The following is a 23635-nucleotide window of genomic DNA, read 5'->3' on the forward strand; positions in this document are numbered from 1 at the left end:
TAATAATTGATAGAAAATATTATAAGTTTAATTTAATAAATCATGGTGTGTATGCACGTAAATATGTGTGTATACATATATCTTGTGCTTAATAACAAATTTTGTATAGATATGTAAGTATTCAGTTATTTTATTAAGTTATATGCCTACAAACGCTTCATATCTCTAATAAATGAAAAATTGCATACTCACCCCACTTGATGGATGAAAAGATTGCGTCCTCACCCTGCTCAAGGTGTGTTGTGCCATACCACCTGTTGTTTTTTCCCCCCATCATCACTCAGGTTATATGACATAACAAAAATATAAAACTCCCTACAAGTTAGATGAAAAGAAAAACTAAAAAAAATATAGATGAATATGAAAAAGGAAATCAAAACAAAATCTCAACATCCCAAAATAATTCACAAAAGAGATACGATATAATATAACTCTTGAAAGCACCATACCAACAACGAAAACAGGAGTCTAAATTAACTAAAATATACTTTCTAACAAAAAAATCAACTGATGAACTCTTGAAAGCACAAAATCAACCGGTAGGATATGAAACTTTTTATATTCCTTTTATTGGCAGTTTGTGCAACTCAAATGCAATGATGAAAGCATTGGGACATGCATTTCTTGATTATTATTCTCAATTATAAATCCGAATGCAGTTCATGTCCACCTTTATAACTATTCAATTCCAATGAACTTGAGGAACTCTTGCCGAAAAATCTTGACAGAAGCAGTCGTGCTACATTCTCAGCCGCTACAGCACTTGTCTCCATGGTGCTAGCCGCATTTTCAAAAGCATCGATGTAGTACAAGTTCCGGCCGTCCAAAATAAATGGTGAAAAAATTTCTGGAGCATGGTAATGAGGATAAGCACCCCAGTCTATTCGTATTGTTTCAACCCTCACACTATAAGTGACAAAAAATTAACAATAATCAGCATAGAGACCAAGGTTTATATATGCAGAAAGGTTCAAGGTTGAGTGAGTCCTTCCGTGGGGCATGGCTCCAATAGAGGAAAGAAAAAAAAATATGAAAAGAACAGGACCAAAAACTAAAAAGAAATATGTAAAGGAGTGGTTCTCCAAATCTTGGCTTCTCTTGCAACAAACCACCCACCAGAAAGGGGTCCGAACAAGCAGAGATAAAAAAATTAAGGGGGCAGATGGATTTTCCTTGCCCATAAAGACCTTGGTAAATCTAAGAGTAAGAACTACAACCACAACCATATCCATATAAAAGGTGCCCAAACTCTCCATAAGTATATCAACCCTTCAAAACTTACCGATTAGCTATTTCAATAACTGATCTTGATCACTGGTGCTAGGCATTTGTGCATGGTAGAAGGCTCGATAAAAATAAATTTGAAGGGATTCAACATACAGGAAATCATACCGATGGCTGCTTTGAAATTATTACCTGAAGATGCTATCAAGTAATATGTCTGACAATGGTTTGCGAGAAAAAACTTTGTAAGTCATATCTTTCTCATCATATTGCTTGAGAACTGAAATGCTCGAGAATGGAAGCTCAGGATCCTCGATTGTTCCGACCAGTTCGGGAATGTCAGAAACAGAAGTTACACCAAAATATTCCTTTCACAGAAAAAGAAAACTATAAATCACCAGGCAGGAGGGCAGATATAATAGGAACACAATGAAAGGATCCTACCAAGGATGTACTTATGGATGATAATCTAACTGAACTATCAAATCAGAAGGTGCTAGAATATTTACTGGATTTAAGAGGCCCCTCACAAATGTTGCATGTGTATGCTGTAATTTCCTCTCAGGAACTGAAATAGGAGGAAAAAATTGAATATTTACTTCATCCAGTGGTGTAGCTACCACTGTGACATTACAAGTGTAACTGCTTCCTCTTGTGGAGTTTATTTCATAATAGTCTCCCAGGTAAGAGACAGATTTAATTTCCTCATTGAGGTGCAATGTAACATCTGATTGATTAATCAATCCTGCAGCCATCTGCCAGTTTCCTCCTTCAACAGACCATAATCCTCCACCAGATCCTGCCAGGGAAACTGCACCAGCAAGTCCACTGATGCATGTACTTTGGCCGTAATTGATTCTTGTAATGACCTGATCAATGAATGGCAGTCATGTTTGTAACTGATTTTTCAAAGAATTTATATAAGATTTCCTAGTTATAAAACTTTCTTCGAGATATATGCAGGAGTTTTGGTTCTTCATGGCCAATGAGTAAGAATGCACATAATGGCTGGTTGCAACAGAAAATGGACTTTGTTGTCTCCATGCTAATGTAGAACAGGACAATACTAAAACGTAAGAATAAAAACATAAAGAAATACTTCCTTGGTCTTCCTTGGTCATCTAAAATCTCTCTGTTTCAGGCGGCTCTTAAATATTCAGAAAAAAATATTCACTTCTCATTCTGCTCCAATTTTCTTTTTCTTGCAAAAAATAAAAGAGACCAGTTTAAACAAATTACTTGCTCGACAAGTTGCCTTGGCCATAACCATAAGAAGTTAGGAGTCCCAACCTGATGGCAAGCTAATGCACAAAAGGGCCGAAGAAAGACCCAATATTTAGGAATTCCTTCCATAAGGGTCTTCAAGTTCACAAATGCTCTCTAAAAGCAGTTGAACCATTACCTAACCCCAATTAAACTGAAAACTTGGTTGATGCAGAATAAGAAAAAGCCCATTTGGCCTATTCTTTTGATTCTTTTCCTTTATGAAAAATCCCATTTGGTTGATGCTGTAGAACCATTACATTTGCAAGTTGACCAATAGCCGAGACATATGAAATACAAATCAAATAACAATCTAGCTTTTCCTTTATGAAATGACTATCCATTCTAATATGTTTTGTTCTATCATGTTACACAAGTTAGCCAATGGCAGACTTGTTTTTGCAAATAATTTCATTGGCTTTTCTCTTAGGATCCTTAATTCTTCAAAAATAATCTTGGACAATAATAACTCACAAACTCCCTCTGGCAAAGCCTTGAACTTTACCTTTTCATTTGATGGACTGACTAAATTAGGTTTCTTACTCCACTAGATCACAGAATTGCCTTCAAGAAAAATATAATAACCCATAATAGCATCTATCAACTAGTAAGCCTGCATAAGTTGCATCAATGTATGCCTCAAGGACTAATCTGGTGTTCCTTTTAACTGGAATTCCTTTTCCATGATTAGCATTTAGGTAATATAGTATCCTGTAAACTGCATGAAGACGAGCCTCTCTTTGATTATGCACAAATTGGCTAACCATGCTCATGGCACATGCAATGTCTAGTTTTATACGAACAAGATATATAAATTTCCTACAAGTCTCTGATAGATCTCTCTATCTACATCTAGATCTTCATTTGTCTTTCATAGTTTGTGATTTTGCTCAATTTGGGTGGAGACAGGTTTACATGTTAATTTTTCTCTCAGTTCCTTCTATCTCAAATTCCTTGACTAGGCATCTTCTCAATACTTCCTTCTCTTTCTCTTTTCCATCATACTAGTTTTAACTTTGACCTCACACAGTTGGGCTGCATCACAACCTTCAGTCGAACAACATCTCAAATCTCTTTAGTTACCTTCTTAGGAGATGATTGACTTTCCCATTTCCCTTCAAATAGGTTCCACGACCCACATAGTGACCAACGGATGAGATTCTTCCTCTCCTTGCCAACAAAAATAACATCCCGAACGCAGATTTCATCTACTACAAAGCCGCTGAATACCAAGAAAGGTTTACGAAAGAGAGAACGGAATTCAAAACAACCACAAGTTTTTGGGGCCACCATTAACTATGATTTAACCTTGTTGTCTAACTTGTCCAAGGTAAGAATTTTCCTCCATATCACTTTCCAAGCAAATAATATAAATGTGGCAAAGCTTTCTTCTTTCAAATGTGTTTCCAAGGAAATCTGATGGCCATAGAGGACTGAACCACAAGATTGAGATAGAAGGACTCTCCAAGAAATCACCATTTCTTGAAATCACCAATACTGGCTTTTCTCAAAACCAGCCTCTTTTCTTTTTTTTTTTTCTTTTTTTCTTGAAATATGCACCAACCTCTTTTCTTATATGAAAGTCGCTCCATGTTGATTATGTTGAGAGAATTTTTTCTCAATGTGATGTTTTACCTCGTCTTCAAGAATCTAAAATTTTGGTGATCAACTACTAGTTTCTTATGGAGATTACAAGTATCTGAAATCGCAAATTTTTGGAGTGTTTGAAATGCATTTTCTGCCCTTGTCGTTGCTGGTTCTTGATCACTTCAAAATTTGAAGTGGGATTTTAACTAAGTGGGGGAAAATTATTTAGAATAAGAAATTAAACCATTTAAATAGTTATAGTGCTACAAGAGATATGTCTAATTACTATGATTATTAGTATCTTTAATTTATTTAGCTTGTCTAGGCAATTTTAAGTATTATTAGGAATTAGGAGTTTTTAATTTTCCCTTGGTTGTTGCAATATTTTCCCTATAATATTACCAGCATGAAGGCCTTTAACTATAAACCGTAGCGGACAATAGGCAATAATGAATTAAGGCCTTCTTGTGTTAGGTTTGGTTCTCTGCTATCTCTATTATATTTTCTTATATAGTTCTTGTTTTATCTCGCCTACACTATTGTTCTATTTTTCATGAATTTTTCATATTGGTCACAATTTCCTCGAGTCTACACCTATTACTTCTGTTTCCTGACTTTTATCCCTCTTATTCCTACACTATCCTTAAACAATGTAGCACTTACACTATTTGTTCTGCATCATTATCCATTAGTAATTCTCATATGTCTTGGCAGATATGAACTGGAAGATCTAATCCCCTTGAATTGAAAATTATCTAACCTGTTTGCCCTCAAAACCTTTAACACTTAACCAACCACCTTTGGTAGCGTTTCACAGCCTGATTCTAGTTTTCAATAGCTTAATCCCCTCCTAGGTAATCTAAAAAGAGGTGATTTCGTTGAGCTGCTTGGAACAAACCACGTGCTCTTCACAGTATTAATAGTGTGGAGACCCAGGTAAATTTACTATGTTATGCATGAAGTTTCATCCCAAGAGGAGTCATCACATAAATACTGAGGTCACAAGTTTTTTTTTTTTTTTTTGGGTTCTTGAAGATATACCCATCAACCCTTTTAATTCGGCACTGTCCACAACTATTACAATTACAGCTCCACAATTTTAACAGCATTTTTAGTTTACTTGTGAGTTTCAACATTAACTGTATCCAGAGTATTTGATAAAAAAAAAAAGTACATTATTGGATCTTTATCTTCAATAGAAAGAAAAAGTCGCAATGAGAAAAACTGGCACGGGATTGCCGTAGCACAAGGAAACTTATTAAAGACTAAGGATTCTTACAGTGACAAGTTCTTCTATCAACAAGGGCGACAACTTGGCATCAACCAATTCCTCTTGCAGAGTCCTTCTTGTGAGATTGTACAAACCAGCCCATTTAAGCATCTCATCAACAGTCTCAAAAGCAGGTCTTGTTTCAAAGTTCTCGTAATACCTTAAGAACTTGTCAACAGTATTCTGCACCACAGTAATACGTCAGAACTGCGGCATCCAAGGAGATCAAAAGACACAAGGAAGAGAGAGAGAGAGAGAGAGAGAGAGAGAGAGAGAGAGAGAGAGAGAACGGTCAACGTAGAATTAGTTTCAGAGTTACTTCCCTTTCCCTCAAGATTAGCGACAAAAAATAAGTAGTTCAAAAATGTCAATCAATGGCACCAAACAAAGAGTGACGCCGATTCATCAACTAAAAACAAGCAGAAAAGGAAAAAAAAAAAAAGGGAGTAGGAGAAGAAGAGAAGTGAAAAGCATACCTCAACAAAGCTACCCATTTTAAGAAGCGAGAATCCATATCGAAGAAACAAGTAGAGAGAATTCGCAAATGAAACGATCTTTTGTACCAGCGGAGCCTTGGAATTAACACTAATGGTCTTGAAGATAAACTTTTTCCCGTTCCAAATTCCAAGAGACAGCGAATCCTCCGAAGAAGGCGGGCGTTTGACTTTGAGATTAAGGAGCTTGGTGAAGTCGAGAGCGTGGTAGTTCTTGGGATGGAGAATGGACGCGCCAGCCTCGAACGTGTCGCCGGAGACCGAGACCGTAGCCATACGTCCCCCTACGACGTCGTTGCGCTCGAACATCTGAATCCGGGGGACGGTTGAATTAGAGTATTTCCTGATAAAGTGAGCGAGAGAAGAGCCCCCGATTCCGCTGCCGATGATGCAGACGGTGGGTGGAGTAGCGGCATCGCTGAGAGAGGAGAGTGGATATGCGAGGAAGACGATAGCTAGTAGAGTTAGCGTAGTCTTAGTAAATGAAAACATGTTAGCTTTCAGGTGTTTCTCTCTGCTCCTCCTCCTGTCTGCTTCAATCTAAATTGCCATTGAAGGAGAGGTAGTTGAGTTGACTGACATGGAGCTTAGCTCATATTATCTGGTTTTAGAAAACGGTTTACGTTTCAAATATTCAATTTTTTTTATTTTCAGAACTATCCTTTAACATCTCCCGATGAATATATATATATATATAGTTATTTTTTTAATTGGTTAAATTCTCAACTTTAAAATTCTCAAATTAACCAATCTTTTCATGTTATTTTCAATTTAATCCCTATCTTTTCACGATATCAAACCTGGTTTAGTGTTTCTAATTAAAATTACTTAGATGTTTCTGTGGATTAACATCTTTAATCTCTCAGTGTCTCTTAGTATGATTTATACTTTTTTTATTTTTATTTTTTAAATTATATTTTATATGCATTATGTGTATGTACTTTACGCATTGACACTGAATACATGCATTATGCGTATATACATTGTATGCGTACACTAATAATACTAGAGGATAAAAAGAAATAAAAACAATATCTTCAAATCAAAATTACTAAATCAGAAAGTAACGGCTAAAAATCATATTTTATAGTTTTGTAAACAATATTTTTCACATATATTTTAGTTGTATGATAAAGTGAAAATAATTGGGTAAGAAAACAAGACTCACCCAATTTAAATGGGAACTTGAGTTCAAAAACTCATTATATGCTGGACAAGTTTGATATCAGTTATTATACTCCAATACAAACTCTGTAATCTCAATTTAATAGAACAACTCTGAACCCATTCTGTCTTGCCATAACCACAGGCACCACTCACCATTACCTGTCTTTCTCATCTCCGATCGAGTTTCCGTGCCGTAGGGAACACTGTACTCCATATGCGGCCATCAACTGATCCAATTTTAACAGGGCATCCTAAGTTTAATCTCAGCGAAACACAGAAGGGAATATGATAACACCTAATCCCTAGCTACACCATGCTTTTGTTTTATATCTTTAGTTTTGATACACAGGTACCATAGAATCTAACAACAAACAAAAATAAAGATTGCACCCTTCAAATCAATATATTAACTAATACATGTTTATCCAATATCCAAAGGACTCCAAATGAAAATAATAATAATAAAATACTATGTGATACGCCAGAAAAATAATCTGAAATACCAAATTCCTTAACTCAAATGCACAGGTAATTGTTTATTACAAATTTTGTACGACCGTATGTGTGCTTTTTCTCATGTAAAAAAACCTCACTGAGCTATTAAAGGTACCTTTGATGGGGATGCTTCTTTGATGAGGCTTGTTATCATATGAATATCTAGGTTCTAGGTTCCATCAACACATAGTTACAAGTACAAAAGAAGTTACCTCAACCTTCATGTGCTTTAAGTGGGACACAATCCATCACTAAGAACATGGTTAATTGATCCATTACTCTCAAACCATCTGAAGCAGGTAACAAGTTCCAAAAGTAATACAAGAGTTTGGAGTAATAGCTTTGCAACAGGAACTTTTAGAGCTGTCATTTTAACCATCAAGAAATCAGCCTAAGCAAGCTTTTGCCTGTAGATGAAAAAAAAAATGGAATAAGTCTTAGACGGTTAAAGAAATGGAAATTTAACAATGTAAATCCATCAAGGCAGAATTCAATAAATAGAAAGTAGCTATCCAACAGAAGAAACTTGGAAGAATAAAGGTCGAAAATCCTACTTGTAACATGTGGATATCCATTTCTTTCCATATTATTGGAAATGCCACCAGTGAGGCACCTAATAGACATGAAACAGGGACACGTCTCCATCTCATATAACATTTAAATATTTGCACAAATGAGGCAAACAAAGGCCCACGTTTGGTGGACAAACTGGATTTATGGTTATAAATTAATTCATCTGATTTGCAATGTAATATGCTCCCATGAAGTATGGAAAAAAAGAGAGGAACTATATCAAACAAGAAATTATCCATAAATTCCGGTCAAACATTAAATAGATTTATACCTCTCAAAACTATAACAAAAAGACAAACAACAGCTACTATGCAAAAGCAAATGCAAGGTGGCGAGGATGTTATACCAAGAACATAAACAAGAAGAACACTATTTATGGATCAATTATTACTAATCTCACAATTTCCTGAGTTCAAACTTTGTTAGTATTAGACATCATAAGCATAGCCACCAGGCCTATTTGGATCTATAATCTACTCGACATATCTTAGTCCCATCTAATTTCATGAGTTATGATGAAACAAACTAGCCTACAGTAAATAAGATTAAAGTGACTTTTTTTTTTAGATAACAGGGAAGGCAGAGGCATACATTATGGATTTTATATATTTTCTACACAGTAAATTTTTATTTCTGTGGTTATATCTTTAGGAAGTTTGTAATTTTTTAGAAGCAACTGGAGATAACAAATGAGATTTCATGTACAAAATACTTGTGATCAGCCCCTGCCAGATGCCTCTGTGTTCTCATATCTCTTAAAATAGCCGTAAAACACCTAAGCCTATCCCACATGATATCCACATTGCCTTAACAGAGTAAGCTAAACCAATAACTACCAAAAAGATAGTTCATGTTAATGAACCAATTCTAGAGAAACTATGACATATTAAGCAATCAATATATGAACCAAATTGGAGTGAGAAGAGGAAAGATAACAATATGAGCATCCATTTAGGTGGTAATACAAACCTTGCTGAAGACAAACAAGTTGACGCATTGGAGAAACCAGCAAACACATTTGAGTATGACTTTGTTAAATATGAAAAGTTGGCAACTGGAGGTAAAGGAGGCACTTGTTCGCCTTTCTTCAAAAGCTCTTCCAAATTAAGTCTCTGCAGGGTCAAGACTGACCTTGATTCCTTCCAAATGAAGACAAGTAGACCATTTTGAATAACAAAGAGAGAACCAGGTTTTGAGCCAGGATATCTGAAACCATAGCCATTTGCAATGCCCTCCCCATTGAAAGCATGTTCAACAATCACAGGAATTGAGTCTGCATCAGTGTCCCAGGGAAATGGCTCTTGGGAAGGTTCATCAATATTCACTATGAACATTGCTGACCCATTTGGGTGCAGAACATAATGAGTACCTTCCAATATTTTGGTTGCAATCAGAAACCTTTGCCCCTGGGATTCATCATAAGAGAGCAAAAGAAAGAATAGAGCCTTCCCGGGCTTGTCTTCTGTAGGCCTCCCAGGTGGCCAACCAAAAGTCCCTCCCCATAACCCAGCATACACCTGGTCTTCTTTTGGGACATGCATTGGCAACTTGTAAAGGGCAAAACGAGTGTCATGCATGTTAGGCCATGCTCGATATGAAGATAACTTTGTAGTAGAGGCGTGCAATGTAAGCCCTGCCGTATCACCTGACATCAAAAATTCATGGAGTAGTGCCTGCCTACTCTCACTGCTAGAAGAACTATTCTTTAAAATTCCCCGGCTAGATACAGACTTTCCTAGGAATTGTTTGATGCTACTTCTTAAGTAATCACCAAGAGTTTTCATCTTGGTGCTCTGTGTCTGACAATCATCTCCATTGGGGGAATTACCAGAATTACTCAAATAATCAAAACTCTTTCTTATCATACTGAGTTCCAATTGTGTAGGATCAGAAGGCAGCCCAGGTTCGTCCTGACCTGGATTCCCATTAATGCAATCATTACCATGCTTGTACATTTGTAGTAGCGCCAATCTTCTTTGCAACAAGAGCACCATATCTTTCCAAAAGTTGTCTGCATTATCCCTCAAATGAGGAAAGAGTGGCCCCATTGCTGTGTCAGGAACCTTTAACCGAACTTGCTTAGTGACAAGCTCAAGTAACTTTCTTCTGTCACTAAAACCTAACCTGCTGAAAGGTACTGTAGCCTCATTTTGTCCTAATACCCTTTGTGACCTTGACAATCCGCTATCTGACCTACAAATCTTTTTTGATGTCTCACTATCCAACAGATTAACATAGCTTTTACCATGCATCAACTTCCCCCCATTCCTCTGTTGCTTTGGTTCAACTTCAAGCAGTAAGACATTGCAATTCTTCTCAATAGCCTTCACAGAACCAGGATAAAAGTAGTCATATCCTTTATCTCTTCCATGAAGAAAAAATGTGGTTGCACCATCAAAATCACCAATAATTTCAAACACAGGTGCCCACAGGATGGGGCCATCATCAATTCCCAATGGACCAAGCTCTTGTGGGATTATCCGGCACCCAACAACCGAAACAAAACCAGGCATTACATATACTACATTCCCAAGTTCGGGATTTTGGTGAACCCAAATCCCTATTAATGGTTTAACACTAAGAAGAAATCGACAAAGAGCCCTGTAGGACGAGACACCCTTTCGCCATTCAATAAGGTCCTTATTTGGAACAATTCCTACGGTTTCACATTGAGAGAGCCAAACCTTTTCAGAGTTCACAAGGGCACATAGACTCCGGCAGCATAGGCTGAGATTACATAAATCCCTTAACGAAAGAGATCGGGATATAATAGCAACTATGTCGTCGGGCAAAGCAAGAAGAAAACTTGAACAAAAAGATTCTGATAACATGCTTCTTCTAAAAATTTCTAGAAATTGAACTAGAAATCTATATTTTCCCTATGTAGAAACAAAGACAGCTCACTTCACCATATACAAAAACTATGAATCCATAACCGCAGAGAAAACATCGATAATAACCAGAATTGAAAAAGATTGCATAAAACCGGAAACTAACGAGAACCCTTCCTCTTCAAATCAACGAGAGCAACCTGAGCGTAATCAGACCTGGAAGACGACTCATCTGCTGAAATTCTCCAATACTCCATGCAAACGATAAGAGCCCAAAGCCAAATTGTTCAAAGAAAAAAAAGTAGAGCCGATTCAGGTGCTTAAAAATGGAATCGTCTTTGTTTCAGATTCTCAAGTTCCCGCATCTATCAAGCACGCATAAACGAGAGAGAGAGAGAGAGAGAGAATACATATAATAAACATCCACATATATACACAAAGAGGGGAAGAAGGAGAGAAAGAGAGCTGGCGGTATGAAAGAGAGATAGGATCTGGAGCGTAGTCTAAGTCATCGCCATTAATCAAAATCCAAAAGTATTTGCTCTCTCACTTCTCGAGTCGAGTCTCGAGGGAATGATGACAAAGGGAAAATGGCAAGAGGAGACTGAGCAGGACGAGAGACCGGCGGGTAAGGTAAAAAATCACCTTGTCCTGTTTTATGTTTACCCCAAAAAAAAAAAAAAAAAAAAAAAATCAGTAATCGAGTACGGGCGTACCCACTACTTAATCCTACGTCGTATTAATTTTTTATTTTATTTTATTTTAATACATCATATTAAATTTTAACACGAAAATTTTTAAATATATCATTAATCAAACTTAATTTATTACGTAATATTTGCTAACTAGTAATACATTTTTTGAGATTATTTATTTAAATGAAAAATTAGACGCATATTTTTCCTTTTTCGGGAATTTATTTACAATTAAAATTTGTAATTTCTTAACTAAATAAATATACATAGATCAACCATTAATGTGATTAAAAGGCCACGTGTTAGAATCTAACAGGTAGGAACAGCGAAGGGTAGGTGGAGGCGCACGTAGTGGATGATTTGTAATGGGGGAAGCCAACCAATATTGAAAGTGAACTAGAAAGAAGGCTAGCCACTAAAGTCTAAAGAGAAGGAAGTTCACATTATTGTCACTGTAGTTAGTCAAATTATTCTTGAGATCTTGTGGTTTGATAATTAAAGTGGGGCCCCATTTTAGAACAAAAGAGTGTTGATTTTTCTCACAAATTCTGATCCTAGTCTTTTCATTTTATTCACTTTTAAAAATTACAAAGTTTACATATTTTTAATTGTTCATTATATATTTCTACATTTATAATAATATAATAAAGTCATAAATTAATGTCACATCTTACTTTAGTTATCAACACTTTTTTTTTTAATATTTATATGCTTAATGGAGTATTTATATGTAATTTAATTTATATATTTTATTGCATAAATTATACGTATACACATAAATAAAAGAAAGTAGTTCTTATTAATATTATTTTATCACAATTGGAGTTCCGTTTGGCATTTATATTGTAGGGCGGCGAAAATATTGAAAAAAATATTACACGAATGTAATAAAATATATTAAAAAATATTATAAATTTTTTAAAAATAAAGATATTTAATAAAATATTATAATTTTTAAAAAAATAAAATTTATTGCATTTTATAAAAATAACTAGAATAGTAATATATATATATATATATATTTAAAAACATATTTTCTTAAACTCCATATTTCTATTATGTTTTTTTTTTTTTGTTGTGAAAATTAGATTGTTAAAAATATTTATTCAAAACTCGTATAATTATAAATTATTTTTTACGCACCAACAAAATCGATACATCAAATTTTGTATTGATAAATTTATTTATTTTATATTAATATATATAGAATAAAAGAAAATTCAAAAAATATTAATATATTAAAAAATTATATATCTTATTTATTAACACACATCAATAATTAACATATAATTTTTTTCTTATTTTCAATAGCCGAACAAAATAAAAAGTAAAAAAAAAAAAATCAAACTGCAAATAATAAAAAAAAGTTTGAGGAATTTGAGGTATAATGAGAATTAACGTTGACAAATAAATTGGGGCATCATAGCAAAAATATTATTCAATATGTCATATGATATGATTAAATAAATTAAAAATATAACTAAAACTAATATATACGAATAAGTTTAGAGATAAATTAATAAAAAAATAACATTTATAATATTATTTAGTTACATCAACTAGTATGACTATATAAATTAAAAGTATAACTAAAACTAATATATACGAATAAATTTAGAGATAAACTGATAAAAAATAACATTTATAATATTATTTAGTTGCATCAGTTAGCATAACTGAATAAAAAATGTGATTGTATTTTTTTTCTTTTAGTATACAAGACAAATTTTACAATATCTATTAATTGTATTGATTGGTATCGCTTAACAAGGGAGGAGATCATATATATATATTCTTATTTTGAATTGAAAGTAATATATATTAATTTTGTAATTGGTAAGATTTAAAACCTAAATATCTTAATTTAAACCCAAAAATAAATACGGGTCGGGCCATATTTTATATGACAAACTAATTCTGCCATTAATCTCAACAATTGTACAAAAAAAAAAAAAAAGCGATTAATTGTTGCAAATAATCTCATTGGATCCTAACGTGGTAGAGCAAAGAAAATTGTCCGTGAGGGTAAAATGGTAATTTCAAGTTTGAATATCTCCTCTCGATGCGCGGGAAATACCCTTCCCTCGCCAATGAATTCCTCTCTCAAAACCCGCATCCATGGGGCCGAAGACGAAGAATTCCGAGTGGCAGACACGGAGCTGATTGCGAGCGACAATGTCTCGGGGCGGGCGCGCAATAAACGTACTGAGTGTTGCGGAGAAGCCGTCGGTAGCGAAGTCGGTTGCCGGCATCCTTTCCGGCAATCGGGGCCTCCGGACGCGAGAGGGGCGGTCGCGGTACAACAAGATCTTCGAGTTCAGTTACTCCATCCAGGGCCAGCTCTGTAACATGTTCATGACCTCCGTCACCGGCCATCTCATGGAGCTCGAATTCCATGAGCGTTTCCGCAAATGGCATTCATGCGACCCCGCCGACCTCTACCATGCTCCCGTTCTCAAATCCGTCCCTGAGGTATCCCGGAAATCACTTCGTATCTCTTATTTTTCCCTATGCGTATCTACATGTCTATATACATTACCAAGCAGAAACTTGCGCCTATTTTTGCTTTTTGAAGTTAGTTTTGGGTTTTGATGACTTAGGACAAGAAGGACATTAAGAGGACTTTAGAGGAGGAAGCTAGGAGATGTGATTGGCTTGTTCTGTGGCTTGATTGCGATAGGGAAGGAGAGAACATAGCTTTCGAGGTTATAGAAGTTTGCAGAGGGGTGAACCGTAATCTTACTGTGCGAAGGGCTCATTTCTCTGCACTAATTGCCAGGTGAACGAGGAACAAGGCTTTCTTTCTAGGGTTGCTCATTCTGGTTGTTTTTTTGGGATTAATCATTACAAAATCGGGTTCTGGAATTCCAGGGAAATCCATGAAGCAGCCCAGAATCTTAAAGATCCTAATCAATGGTTTGCTGATGCAGTAGATGCTAGGCAAGTGAGTATCTTCTGCTAACTCAGGCAGGAGTCTACTATTTCCCTTACCGTCTCCGTGGAGTTTGTTTATAAGATTTTCACCTCATCCTACACTTGTTTGGATTTGAAATTATTGTTTCCACTTGCTCATGCATTTGGTCATTATCTCTAAAGACATGTTTCCTTTAACACTGAGTGATTGCTGCTTGCTGTATTAACATTTCGTTGTCGACCCAGTAATAAAATTGATTGTTTATTTGTTATTTTCGTAGGAGATAGATCTCCGGATTGGTGCTTCTTTCACTAGGTTTCAAACTATGCTGTTAAGAGACAAGTTTGTTATTGATTCTGCTCCAGATGAAAGAAATCTTGTTCTAAGTTATGGTCCTTGCCAGGTATGATAAAAAGCTGTCAGAATCAAATGTAATTGATATAATCTATTTGTATATTGCAGATGGATATACATCATTTATGTGTTTTTCATTGTAGTTTATTTTCCTCTGCAGTTCCCAACACTTGGCTTTGTTGTGGAGCGATACTGGGAGATACAATCACATGAGCCAGAAGAGTTTTGGACAATTAACTGTTCTCACCAATCAGATGAAGGCCTTGCTACTTTTAATTGGATGTAAACTGCAAAGATTCAATACTAATGTTTTCTCATTCAAATTAAAAGTAAAAATAGATTATATTCAAATAATTTTTTATTTTCAGGCGAGGACATCTATTTGATCATACTTGTGCTGTTATAATATATGAGATGTGTGTTCAGGAGCCAACTGCAACAGTAAGTAAAAGTGAAAATTGTGTGCTTGAGAAAAATTCTAATCGTAATGGTAAAACTTCAATTAAGTGTTCAGCCCTTATGATTCTGGATACTATTCAGGTTACAAATGTTCCACAGCCCAAGGAAAGGTTCAAGTATCCTCCCTATCCTTTAAGTACCATTGAACTTGAGAAACGTGCTTCAAGATACTTTCGGATGAGTTCTGAACAGACCATGAAGGTGTGTACTTCTGTTCCGTGTTACAATGCATATTTAATTTTTTTTAATCTGATCTTTCCTTTTTTAGTGTATTTCATATTTGCTCACAGAACAAGTTTGTGAAGTGTGACTCATGATTCATTTGCTTCATATCAGAGTTAATGTACACAATGTTTTTTCACCTTTGAATGACAACTCTGGAAGGGTGCATATGCACCCTCATTTCTTACTGCTTATATGAAGTCATTTCTGACATCTTTGAAGCTCTGTGCTTCATTGAATGCAGTTTCCAATACATTTTGTTTGGTCCCTGCCTTACTACTTTGACATCCCTTTCTGTTCTGAGTAGTCTTGATGGCTGCCTGATTACTTTTTTTTGAGGCAATTTTGTTAAGAGTATAAATAATGGAATTTGGCAATTTTCTATCAGCTTAAAATGTTGATGATTTTAGTATAAGGGATCTCCAGCTTGTCCTTGATTTAAACTTCCAGCCTAACGAGCTGCATTTGAGAATGCATGCTAAGAGTATAATAGATTGAGCTCTTTCTTGTTAGGTTAAACTTTTAGGATAATTAGTAATCCAATTACTTATTTTACAAGATTATTTGAAATTTTGCTAAGTATGGGGATATTTCTTAAAATTGTTTGGTCATGCCATTTATTCTTTCTACTTGCTTAGAGTTTGTTTGGCTTTCCTAAAGAAATATGCTTACAAATCTAGTTGTTTACAAGTAACTGAAAGCACTCGTGTAGCTATTAAAAATTGGATAGTCTCATGTTTGGTTAAAATTGCTTTTTTTTTTTTTTTTTTTTTTCATAGTAAGCAATTTTAGTATTTTGGTAAAAGAAATGAATATGACAAATAAGTATTGGACGTGCTAAAAGAATAAGAACTTCAAGCTAGTATGTGAAAGGTAGGATGAAGGTGCTGATATTTGTTGGCTTGAAATATGCTTATAAGCACGTAAATAACCAAGTGTTTATAAGAAATTAATAAACAAGTGTTTGTAAGCATCTGTTTTAGTTTATGACATAAGTTTATTTGGTTCAGGTAGTTGTAAGTAATGAGTAACCTGGAACACCTTCTTAATCTCATTGTTCTGCAAAGAGTGCACAAGAATTCTATTTTATAGCTTGCCCTGCTCAATGTTTCCATGATCTACTTCATTATTTTATTATTGCTGTAACTTCTATTTTACGGTCAATGAATGGCCATGTGAGTTTTTATAATTACATACATCTATCTTGAAACTAACTCTTTTTCCTTTTCTCTGCACATTTTATTGTGTAGGTCGCAGAAGATCTGTATCAAGCTGGTTTCATCAGTTATCCACGTACAGAGACTGACTGCTTTTCTAGTAGGACTGATTTGCGTGTTAGTAGTAACTTCGTCTCCAACCACTGATATCATTCTCGACAATTTATACATTCTATTTCTCTTCAAGAAAGTTCTTTTCTTTTAATAAAAAGGGATTTAGTTCTATCACAATTCTTTGTTGGTTGTTTGAAGTTACGATAATTTAAATGGATCCTTTCAGCTACAGGGGCATTCTTACAGATAAGGAAAAGATATCTGAAACTCGTCTAATGGGAGGAAAGTAAGGAAAAAGAAAGAAGAGTTTAAAAGAAACAAAAGAAACCATATTTTCTTTGTTTGGGTTACTAAAAATGGAGAAAGTAAGGGGAAAGAAAAGATTGTTATGATATTTGGTTTGTTTTTGACGTGTAAATGAAAAGAAATGATTAGTAGTTATATTTTGAATGTACTCTATTAATAGAATAGCAAATTAGATATTGAAGGGTAAAATAAAGAATTTATCATTATAAATTTTAACTCCTTTCCCACTAGCGCCATCTTCTCAAGTAGGGGAATGCGAAAAAATAAATTTTAAGGGATACTAACTATACTTTCCTTGTGCTTAGTCATTTTTTTTTTCATTTTTTTAATCCAAAGAAGTGGAAGTATGATTTCATGCTTTCTTCTCCATTTCTCTCAATCCAATATAGGGTTAAGGCATCACATATGCTGATAAGTTATTTTAAGTTGCTCGTAATGCCTGAAGAGGGATAAGAGTGTTGGGACAAGATGGATGACAAATAACATTTTTTAGTGAGAGAATATTAAAAGAAAATATTTTTTAGTGAGATAATATTAAAAGAAAACATTTTTTAGTGAGATGTTGTATGTTGGCCAACAGAGGTAATTCATCTATGAAATGAAGTTTGTTTGCTGTTGAAGATTTTACTTGTATTGCTGAAGTAAGCTGAACTGTTGCCATGCTAAGTTGGTAGAATTCCTTATGAAATACACTTTTATTCTTAAGCACTATCCAGGTGTTTAGAATAAGGTTGTTGATGCACTTGATCGGGCATCTATTTTTGTTGGTATGGCAGGCACAATCATGCTCTCTGTCTCTCTGGATATGTAGTATGTGCTTTAGGATGATTCAGTTACTTTTTCAGACATTGTCATGTGGCTTATAATTGTTGGACTAGGCTTTTTTTTTTTTTTTCGTCTTTTTTTTTTACTTTTAATGGTATGTGGGTATCTGCCCCTACTCTCAACTAATTTCTGAATTCGTCTGGAATTGGGTGAAGAAGGAATCTAAATTCTTTTGGAGAGGTTCTCTTTTTGCTGGCTTATTGGTTTTGTAATTGGAGCATAATGCTAGAATCTTCAAGGATTGCTACGTCCCTTCTTTTACTTTTTGGGGGTGGATTGACTTTCTTGGCTTCTTTGTGGGCCAAGATTCATGGGTGTTCTGGATATGTCTCTTTGATCTTGTTACAAAAGAACCGAGTTGCAGTTTTGCATTGACTTTTATTTGCTTCGCACATTTTCTCCTCTTATTCTTCTTGGAGGCTTTTGAGGATGTCTGCTCTCTTCATTTGTACTTCTTTTCTCTCTCCATTAATAATACTTTTCTCTCCAAGAAAAGTTTGCTGATATGCATTATAGGGCTAAAGAGTTTTGTTTGGTGCTTTTTTAAGCAGTCAACCTGAGCATTATCTTCCCAATCTAAAAGGTTATATCCCCATTCTGGGAAGTTACATGCTTGAGCCCCTAGGCCCTAATTCTGCCATGAGAAAACTTGGACCTAGTGCTTTGATTTGCTTAGTGGTAGGAATGCAAATTGAGTGTTCACTATAGGAAATTTGTTTCCTAATCAAGGCAATTTTGAGCCTTCTGCTTTGCCTACTAATATTTCTGCTAGCTCTCAAATTCCTAAAGCTTTGTCATTTGTACCACAACCAGTAGATGATTGGAAATGTTTTAGATAATGAGTATGTTACCCTTATTAATGGATGTCTTCAGGGAGTCCTTATGAAATGGAAGGATTTTCTAGATTCAAACATTTAATTGACATCAAAGAGGAGTTTTCTGTCATGGAACAATAATTGCTTGATGACTATGTTTAGGCATTCACTTTCAAATTGAGTCCGTTTGAGGCGAGAAGGAACGATGCAATACCATTCTATGAACATGTTTATATTTAATATAGGGTTAGTATATCTCTAAGGGTTTATTATTGTTGTTTGATCCATATTGAATTGTTATTTTCCTATTTAGTATTTTAAAATAATATGATATCTAGGAGCTACATAAATGGCCAGGTGGCAGTCTATTGTTAAGGAGGCTGTTGAGGAATAAAATTATACTGATGTTTATGACTGAGTGCTTAACAATATGAGATTGTGTTCTGGATTTCGTATCTTGCGGTTCTGCTTACATTCTAATTGTAATTGTTGGTTGGCATTTTTTTTCTTTCAGTTTTTTTTTCATCTTCCATGTTTTCCATTTTATATTCTTTGTGGTAGATGAATTGACTTTTGCTTTGAGATGGAAATTGATTTTAAATTTCTTTAATGAATATTCTTCCACCGCCTCTTGATTGCCTTTTGTAATAGGAATGTTAAGAATATCCTTTTTTTAAGGAAATGGATGTTAAGAGTATCCTGCTAACATATTGTTGTTATTAACATGATCATTTTTATCCTTTGATTTCTGTCTTTGCTGTCATATGCCTTATTCAGATACATAATCTCAGACTTGTTTGTGCATGGTTGCACCTCGTACACAATTTTTTGAAGGCAACAAATGTCTTTCATCATTTTTTGGAAAGTTCCAAGAATGTATTGGGGTGCTATTGTTGCTAATTTTTTTGATTTATGTTCCAGATTTTCCTTTATCCTTTGTGTTTGAAGGTTCTTTCTTTGGACCCTGACCTGAAATTTTATATTGTTCACCAATTATCACATCTACACAGTCACTACTGAAAAGGTGTTAATAACTTACTCTGTAATAATTAAGAAAAAAATTTATTATGTTTATCTGTTATGGGTAATTTTATTTAAATTGTTGGTCATTAATGTTTTGTTTAATTTAGGCCATGGTGGAGGAACAAACAGCTCATCCTGTGTGGGGACCATATGCACAACGTTTGTTGGACCCGGGGGAAGAACTTTGGAGAAATCCTGGAAGTGGTGGTCATGATGACAAGGCCCATCCACCCATTCACCCAACAAAATTCTCTAGCGGCGAATCTCGATGGAGTAGGGAACACCATGTAAGTATTACCTTCAAAACTCTAATGAAATTTTGCTTGTGACCAGAGGCTCTTCAAATTGTTATCTGGTCCTGGTGAAGGATTATGTTTACCATTTTTCCTGGTGATTTAATTACTTCCTTTTCTTCCCAGAATGTGTATGAGCTGGTTGTTCGCCATTTCCTAGCATGTGTTTCTCAGCCAGCAGTTGGGGCTGAAACGACTGTTGAAATTAATATTGCTGGTGAATGGTTTTCTGCGTCTGGGAGAGTGATATTAGCTGTAAGTTCACAAAATTTTCTTTTCCAATTTGGTTGGTTATTTGTTGCACTAATGTCATGGAATCTGAATAGGAAATAGATTTTATTCTCATCGTTCGATGCTGGGATTTTTGATATATGTTTTGAGCAACTGGAGCTGACACAAGCTTAAGAACTCTGGGTGGTTATGTTTTTCAAATGTATTTCTAACAGATTAAACACAGGCAATTTTCAGTCTGGAGCTAGCAGTAATGATAACCCAGAAGTTTTTCCTTCAGACAATTAACTTGATCATTTTTATTAATCTCTTTTATTCTTGATACGAAGTTGTGATACACGATTAACTTTGATGAAGAAAAATTAAGAGTTGCAGTTGGTTAATTGGTTGTGCATTCTTTTATCTATATTTTCATGAATTATTGGGGAAAGGGTAGAGAGTGTTATAAAGATGGCCAACAAAGAATAACAAAGTTACTGAAATTTCGTTGTTTTTTCAAGAATGGAACTCTACTTGCTCTTTACCTGCACAGACCTAAAAGGGAACCATAATAATAAAATACTGGTAAAGATCTCTTATTGATTATATATGTTGGTAACCAACGCATTTTTTATCTGGCGTGAGTTTTCTTGATACAGAGATTAATTGGCTATGGAAGTTGGTACATGTCTGTGTTGGAAGCTGATTAAGCAACATCCCTTTGAGCCTGTTATTTGCCTTCTTTGAATTCACGTTCATTTACTCAGAAATCCATAGTTGTACAACGTCCTATCTATTTCCTTCTCATATTTCTGGGAGATCAGTGCCAGTATACATTTTGGTGATAAACATAAATGTCTTGTTTTGTCTAAAAGAATTTTTATCTCATTCTTTTTTAAACTGTGATTATGTTGATATTTGACTTGTTTTGTTTTGAATGACTAGAAAAATTACCTAGATGTCTATCGCTTTGAATCATGGGGAGGTTCAATGATCCCAAAGTATGAAAGAGGACAACAGGTTTGCTACTGATCAATTTATTTTCCATTTATGTGCAAACACACACATAGTTTGATGTCTAAGAGAGTTTGTGCTCGTTTATACTAGATTAGAGATTTTTAGTTCTAGAAGGAGTATTATGTCTGTTGGTTTTAAAAAGCAAGAAAGGTTGACAGTAATCCAAGAAGAAAATTTTGGGAAGAAAAATTGTTTTATTATATTCATTTCAGAATACTCATTTATATAAAAAAAGGATAAACTAATCTCCTATTTTTTAGTACCAAATTCCTAAGTTGTTATAATTAAAAAATTTAAAGATAATAATTAAGATTTTGAAAAATTATTATCTGATAATTTTTATTTGAATAAATATAAAACTAATTTGAAATAATTTATCTCTTGTAACTAATATTCAAAATGATTTTATCTGCTGAATTTTGAAAAAGTCTTCATTACTGGAACTAAAATGCCAGATGTTCAACACTTCTCCTTGGCATTTTTGTGACAAACGCCAATCCTTTCTCTAAGAATTTCAAACTTCTCCTTAGGTAAAGCTTTTGTTACATATCAGCAAGTTGATCTTCAGAAGAACAATGAACCAAAACCACTTCATTAGATTGTTGAACTTCTCGAATAAAGTAGAATTTGATCTTGATATGTTTTGTACTCCCATGAAATACCGGGTTCTTTCAAATTGATACTGCAAAAAGATTATCACATTTGATTTCTGTTGGACCTTTTTGTTGACAACAAAGATCCATTAAGAGTTTCCTTAACCAGATGGCTTGATTCACAGCCGAGGCAGCAACAATATATTTAGTTTCAGTAGCTTCAGCTATTGATTGAGCTGTTGTTTCTTGCTTCTTTGAGCTCCATGTAAAGATACCAAAACCCAAAGAGAAAAGATTCCCTGAAGTGCTTTTGAAATCATTCAAGCAACTTTCCCAATCGCTGTCAGAATATCCCAGCAGCTTCACTTCATTTTCAGCACTTCTATACATAATACCAAAGTTTATGGTACTTTTTAAATACTTGAGTATACGTTTTGTTGCTAAATAATGTTTTTCAGATGGAGAATGCATATATCTTGATAAAATACTCATAGTAAACATGATATTGGGCCTGATTGCTGTGAGATATAAAAGACTTCCAATAAGACTTCTATACAAGCCTTCATCAACTTTCTTTCCATCGACATTTTTACTCAATTTCTCACATGTAAATATTGAAACACCCACAGGTTTACAATTTGCCATGTGAAATTTTTTTAAGATCTTTGCTGCATAATTTTTTTGACATTTGAAAATTTCATTTTTGGATTACTCCACCTTCATGCCCAAAAAATACTTAATCAGTTCAAGATCCGTCATTTCGAAAGCTTCATTCATTTGAGTTTTGAAAAATTGGATGAGTTGAGGATCTTCCCTTGTCACAAGCATGTCATCTACATATAGAGAGAACCAAAATTTTTTCATTTGCTCATTTGATGTATAATGTTGCTTCACTATTACTTCTTTTGAACCCAAGCTGCATTAAATGACTATCTCTGCTGTACCAAGCTTTTGGAACTTGTTTAAGGCTATAAAGAGCTTTTTTCAATAAATATACATGATCTTCTTTTTCATAAATTACAAAATTATTAAACTGCTCAACATAGATATTTTCATCAATAAAGCCATTTAGAAATGCAGAGTTAACATCGAGTTGATGAATCTGTCAATTTTTTGAATGCAGCAAAGGTAATAATTAATCTGATAGTGTTGTACCTTGCAACTGGAACCAATTTTTCTTGGTAATCGACACCATATTGTTGCGAATATCCCTTGACCACAAGCCTTGCCTTGTGTTTGCATATTGAGCCATCAGGATTGAGTTTGGTTTTAAAAACCCATTTGACCCCAATCACTTTCTGCTCTTCTGGTCTTTAAACAAGCTGTCATGTCTCATTTTTATTGATTATATCAATCTCCTCCTGCATTGTTTTTCTCTATGTTGGTGAAGTTTTTTCCTCGTGAAAATTGCTAGGCTTTGAGACAACAAAATTGCACATCTGGTATATTTGTGACAAGGATCTTGTACCTCTGATAGGTACATCATCAAAAGTTTCATCATTTTCAACAGCTTGTGAATGGTTTGGTATATCATTTGGAATTTCATTTGAATATTTTCAAGTTTCTCCTAATTCCAAGCTGCCATTTCATTAAATTTAACATCTCTGCTCACAAGTTAGTTTTCAAACAATAAATTCTGTATCTTTTTGTGACAAGACTATAACCAACAAAAATGTCATTTTCAGCTTTTTTATCGAGCTTGTCCCTTTTCTATTGTGGAATTTAATAAAAATA

General features: G+C 34.5%; 3 protein-coding genes across 7 annotated transcripts in view; 1 reads left to right on the forward strand and 2 right to left on the reverse strand.

The window, feature by feature from the left end:
• Window positions 1-26: 26 nt before the first annotated feature.
• Window positions 27-6508, reverse strand: FCLY (farnesylcysteine lyase). 3 transcript variants are annotated; one of them, XM_022044825.2, is made up of 6 exons: window positions 5821-6507; window positions 5354-5527; window positions 1734-2093; window positions 1417-1592; window positions 671-906; window positions 27-254 (listed from the first exon to the last, which is right to left on the reverse strand). In XM_022044825.2, exons 1-6 carry the CDS (start codon window positions 6328-6330, stop codon window positions 166-168), a joined length of 1545 nt encoding a protein of 514 aa, XP_021900517.2. In that variant the 5' UTR covers window positions 6331-6507; the 3' UTR covers window positions 27-165. The 3 variants fall into 3 exon arrangements, with proteins under 3 accessions (XP_021900517.2, XP_088062412.1, XP_088062411.1); XM_088206285.1 differs by having other exon boundaries at window positions 100-315; XM_088206286.1 differs by lacking the exon at window positions 671-906 and having other exon boundaries at window positions 5821-6508.
• An 875-nt stretch (window positions 6509-7383) lies between these two features.
• Window positions 7384-11538, reverse strand: LOC110816460 (F-box family protein). The gene is made up of 2 exons (XM_022044664.2): window positions 9043-11538; window positions 7384-7907 (listed from the first exon to the last, which is right to left on the reverse strand). The coding sequence occupies exons 1-2, from the start codon at window positions 10902-10904 to the stop codon at window positions 7892-7894; spliced, it is 1878 nt and encodes a 625-aa protein (XP_021900356.1). The 5' UTR covers window positions 10905-11538; the 3' UTR covers window positions 7384-7891.
• A 2146-nt stretch (window positions 11539-13684) lies between these two features.
• Window positions 13685-23635, forward strand: part of TOP3A (topoisomerase 3alpha) — a 56179-nt gene continuing 46228 nt past the window's right edge. For 2 of the 3 annotated variants that reach the window (XM_088206281.1, XM_088206282.1), the window contains exons 1-11: window positions 13686-14071; window positions 14200-14378; window positions 14471-14543; window positions 14794-14916; window positions 15028-15149; window positions 15236-15308; window positions 15408-15527; window positions 16799-16882; window positions 19896-20075; window positions 20208-20336; window positions 21237-21311. In XM_088206281.1, the coding sequence (XP_088062407.1) occupies window positions 13775-14071; window positions 14200-14378; window positions 14471-14543; window positions 14794-14916; window positions 15028-15149; window positions 15236-15308; window positions 15408-15527; window positions 16799-16882; window positions 19896-20075; window positions 20208-20336; window positions 21237-21311 (1455 nt within the window). In that variant the 5' untranslated portion in view covers window positions 13686-13774. Of the gene's footprint in view, window positions 14072-14199; window positions 14379-14470; window positions 14544-14793; window positions 14917-15027; window positions 15150-15235; window positions 15309-15407; window positions 15528-16798; window positions 16883-19895; window positions 20076-20207; window positions 20337-21236; window positions 21312-23635 lie in introns of all 3 variants that reach the window. The other variant, XM_088206283.1, reaches the window with a different exon arrangement.

Source organism: Carica papaya, chromosome 6 (assembly GCF_054855325.1).
Source record: "Carica papaya isolate Zhongbai chromosome 6, ASM5485532v1, whole genome shotgun sequence".
In the NCBI taxonomy this organism is placed as follows: Eukaryota; Viridiplantae; Streptophyta; class Magnoliopsida; order Brassicales; family Caricaceae; genus Carica; species Carica papaya.

Coding starts and splice junctions, on each gene's coding strand:
- LOC110816460 (XM_022044664.2), bottom strand. CDS start 10,904: ATGTTATCAGAATCTTTTTGTTCAAGTTTTCTTCTTGCTTTGCCCGAC.
- FCLY (XM_022044825.2), bottom strand. CDS start 6,330: ATGTTTTCATTTACTAAGACTACGCTAACTCTACTAGCTATCGTCTTC. Junction 2,094..5,353: donor TGATAGAAGAACTTGTCACT/GTAAGAATCCTT, acceptor TTCATTGATCAG/GTCATTACAAGAATCAATTA. Junction 1,593..1,733: donor TGAGGGGCCTCTTAAATCCA/GTAAATATTCTA, acceptor TTTCTGTGAAAG/GAATATTTTGGTGTAACTTC.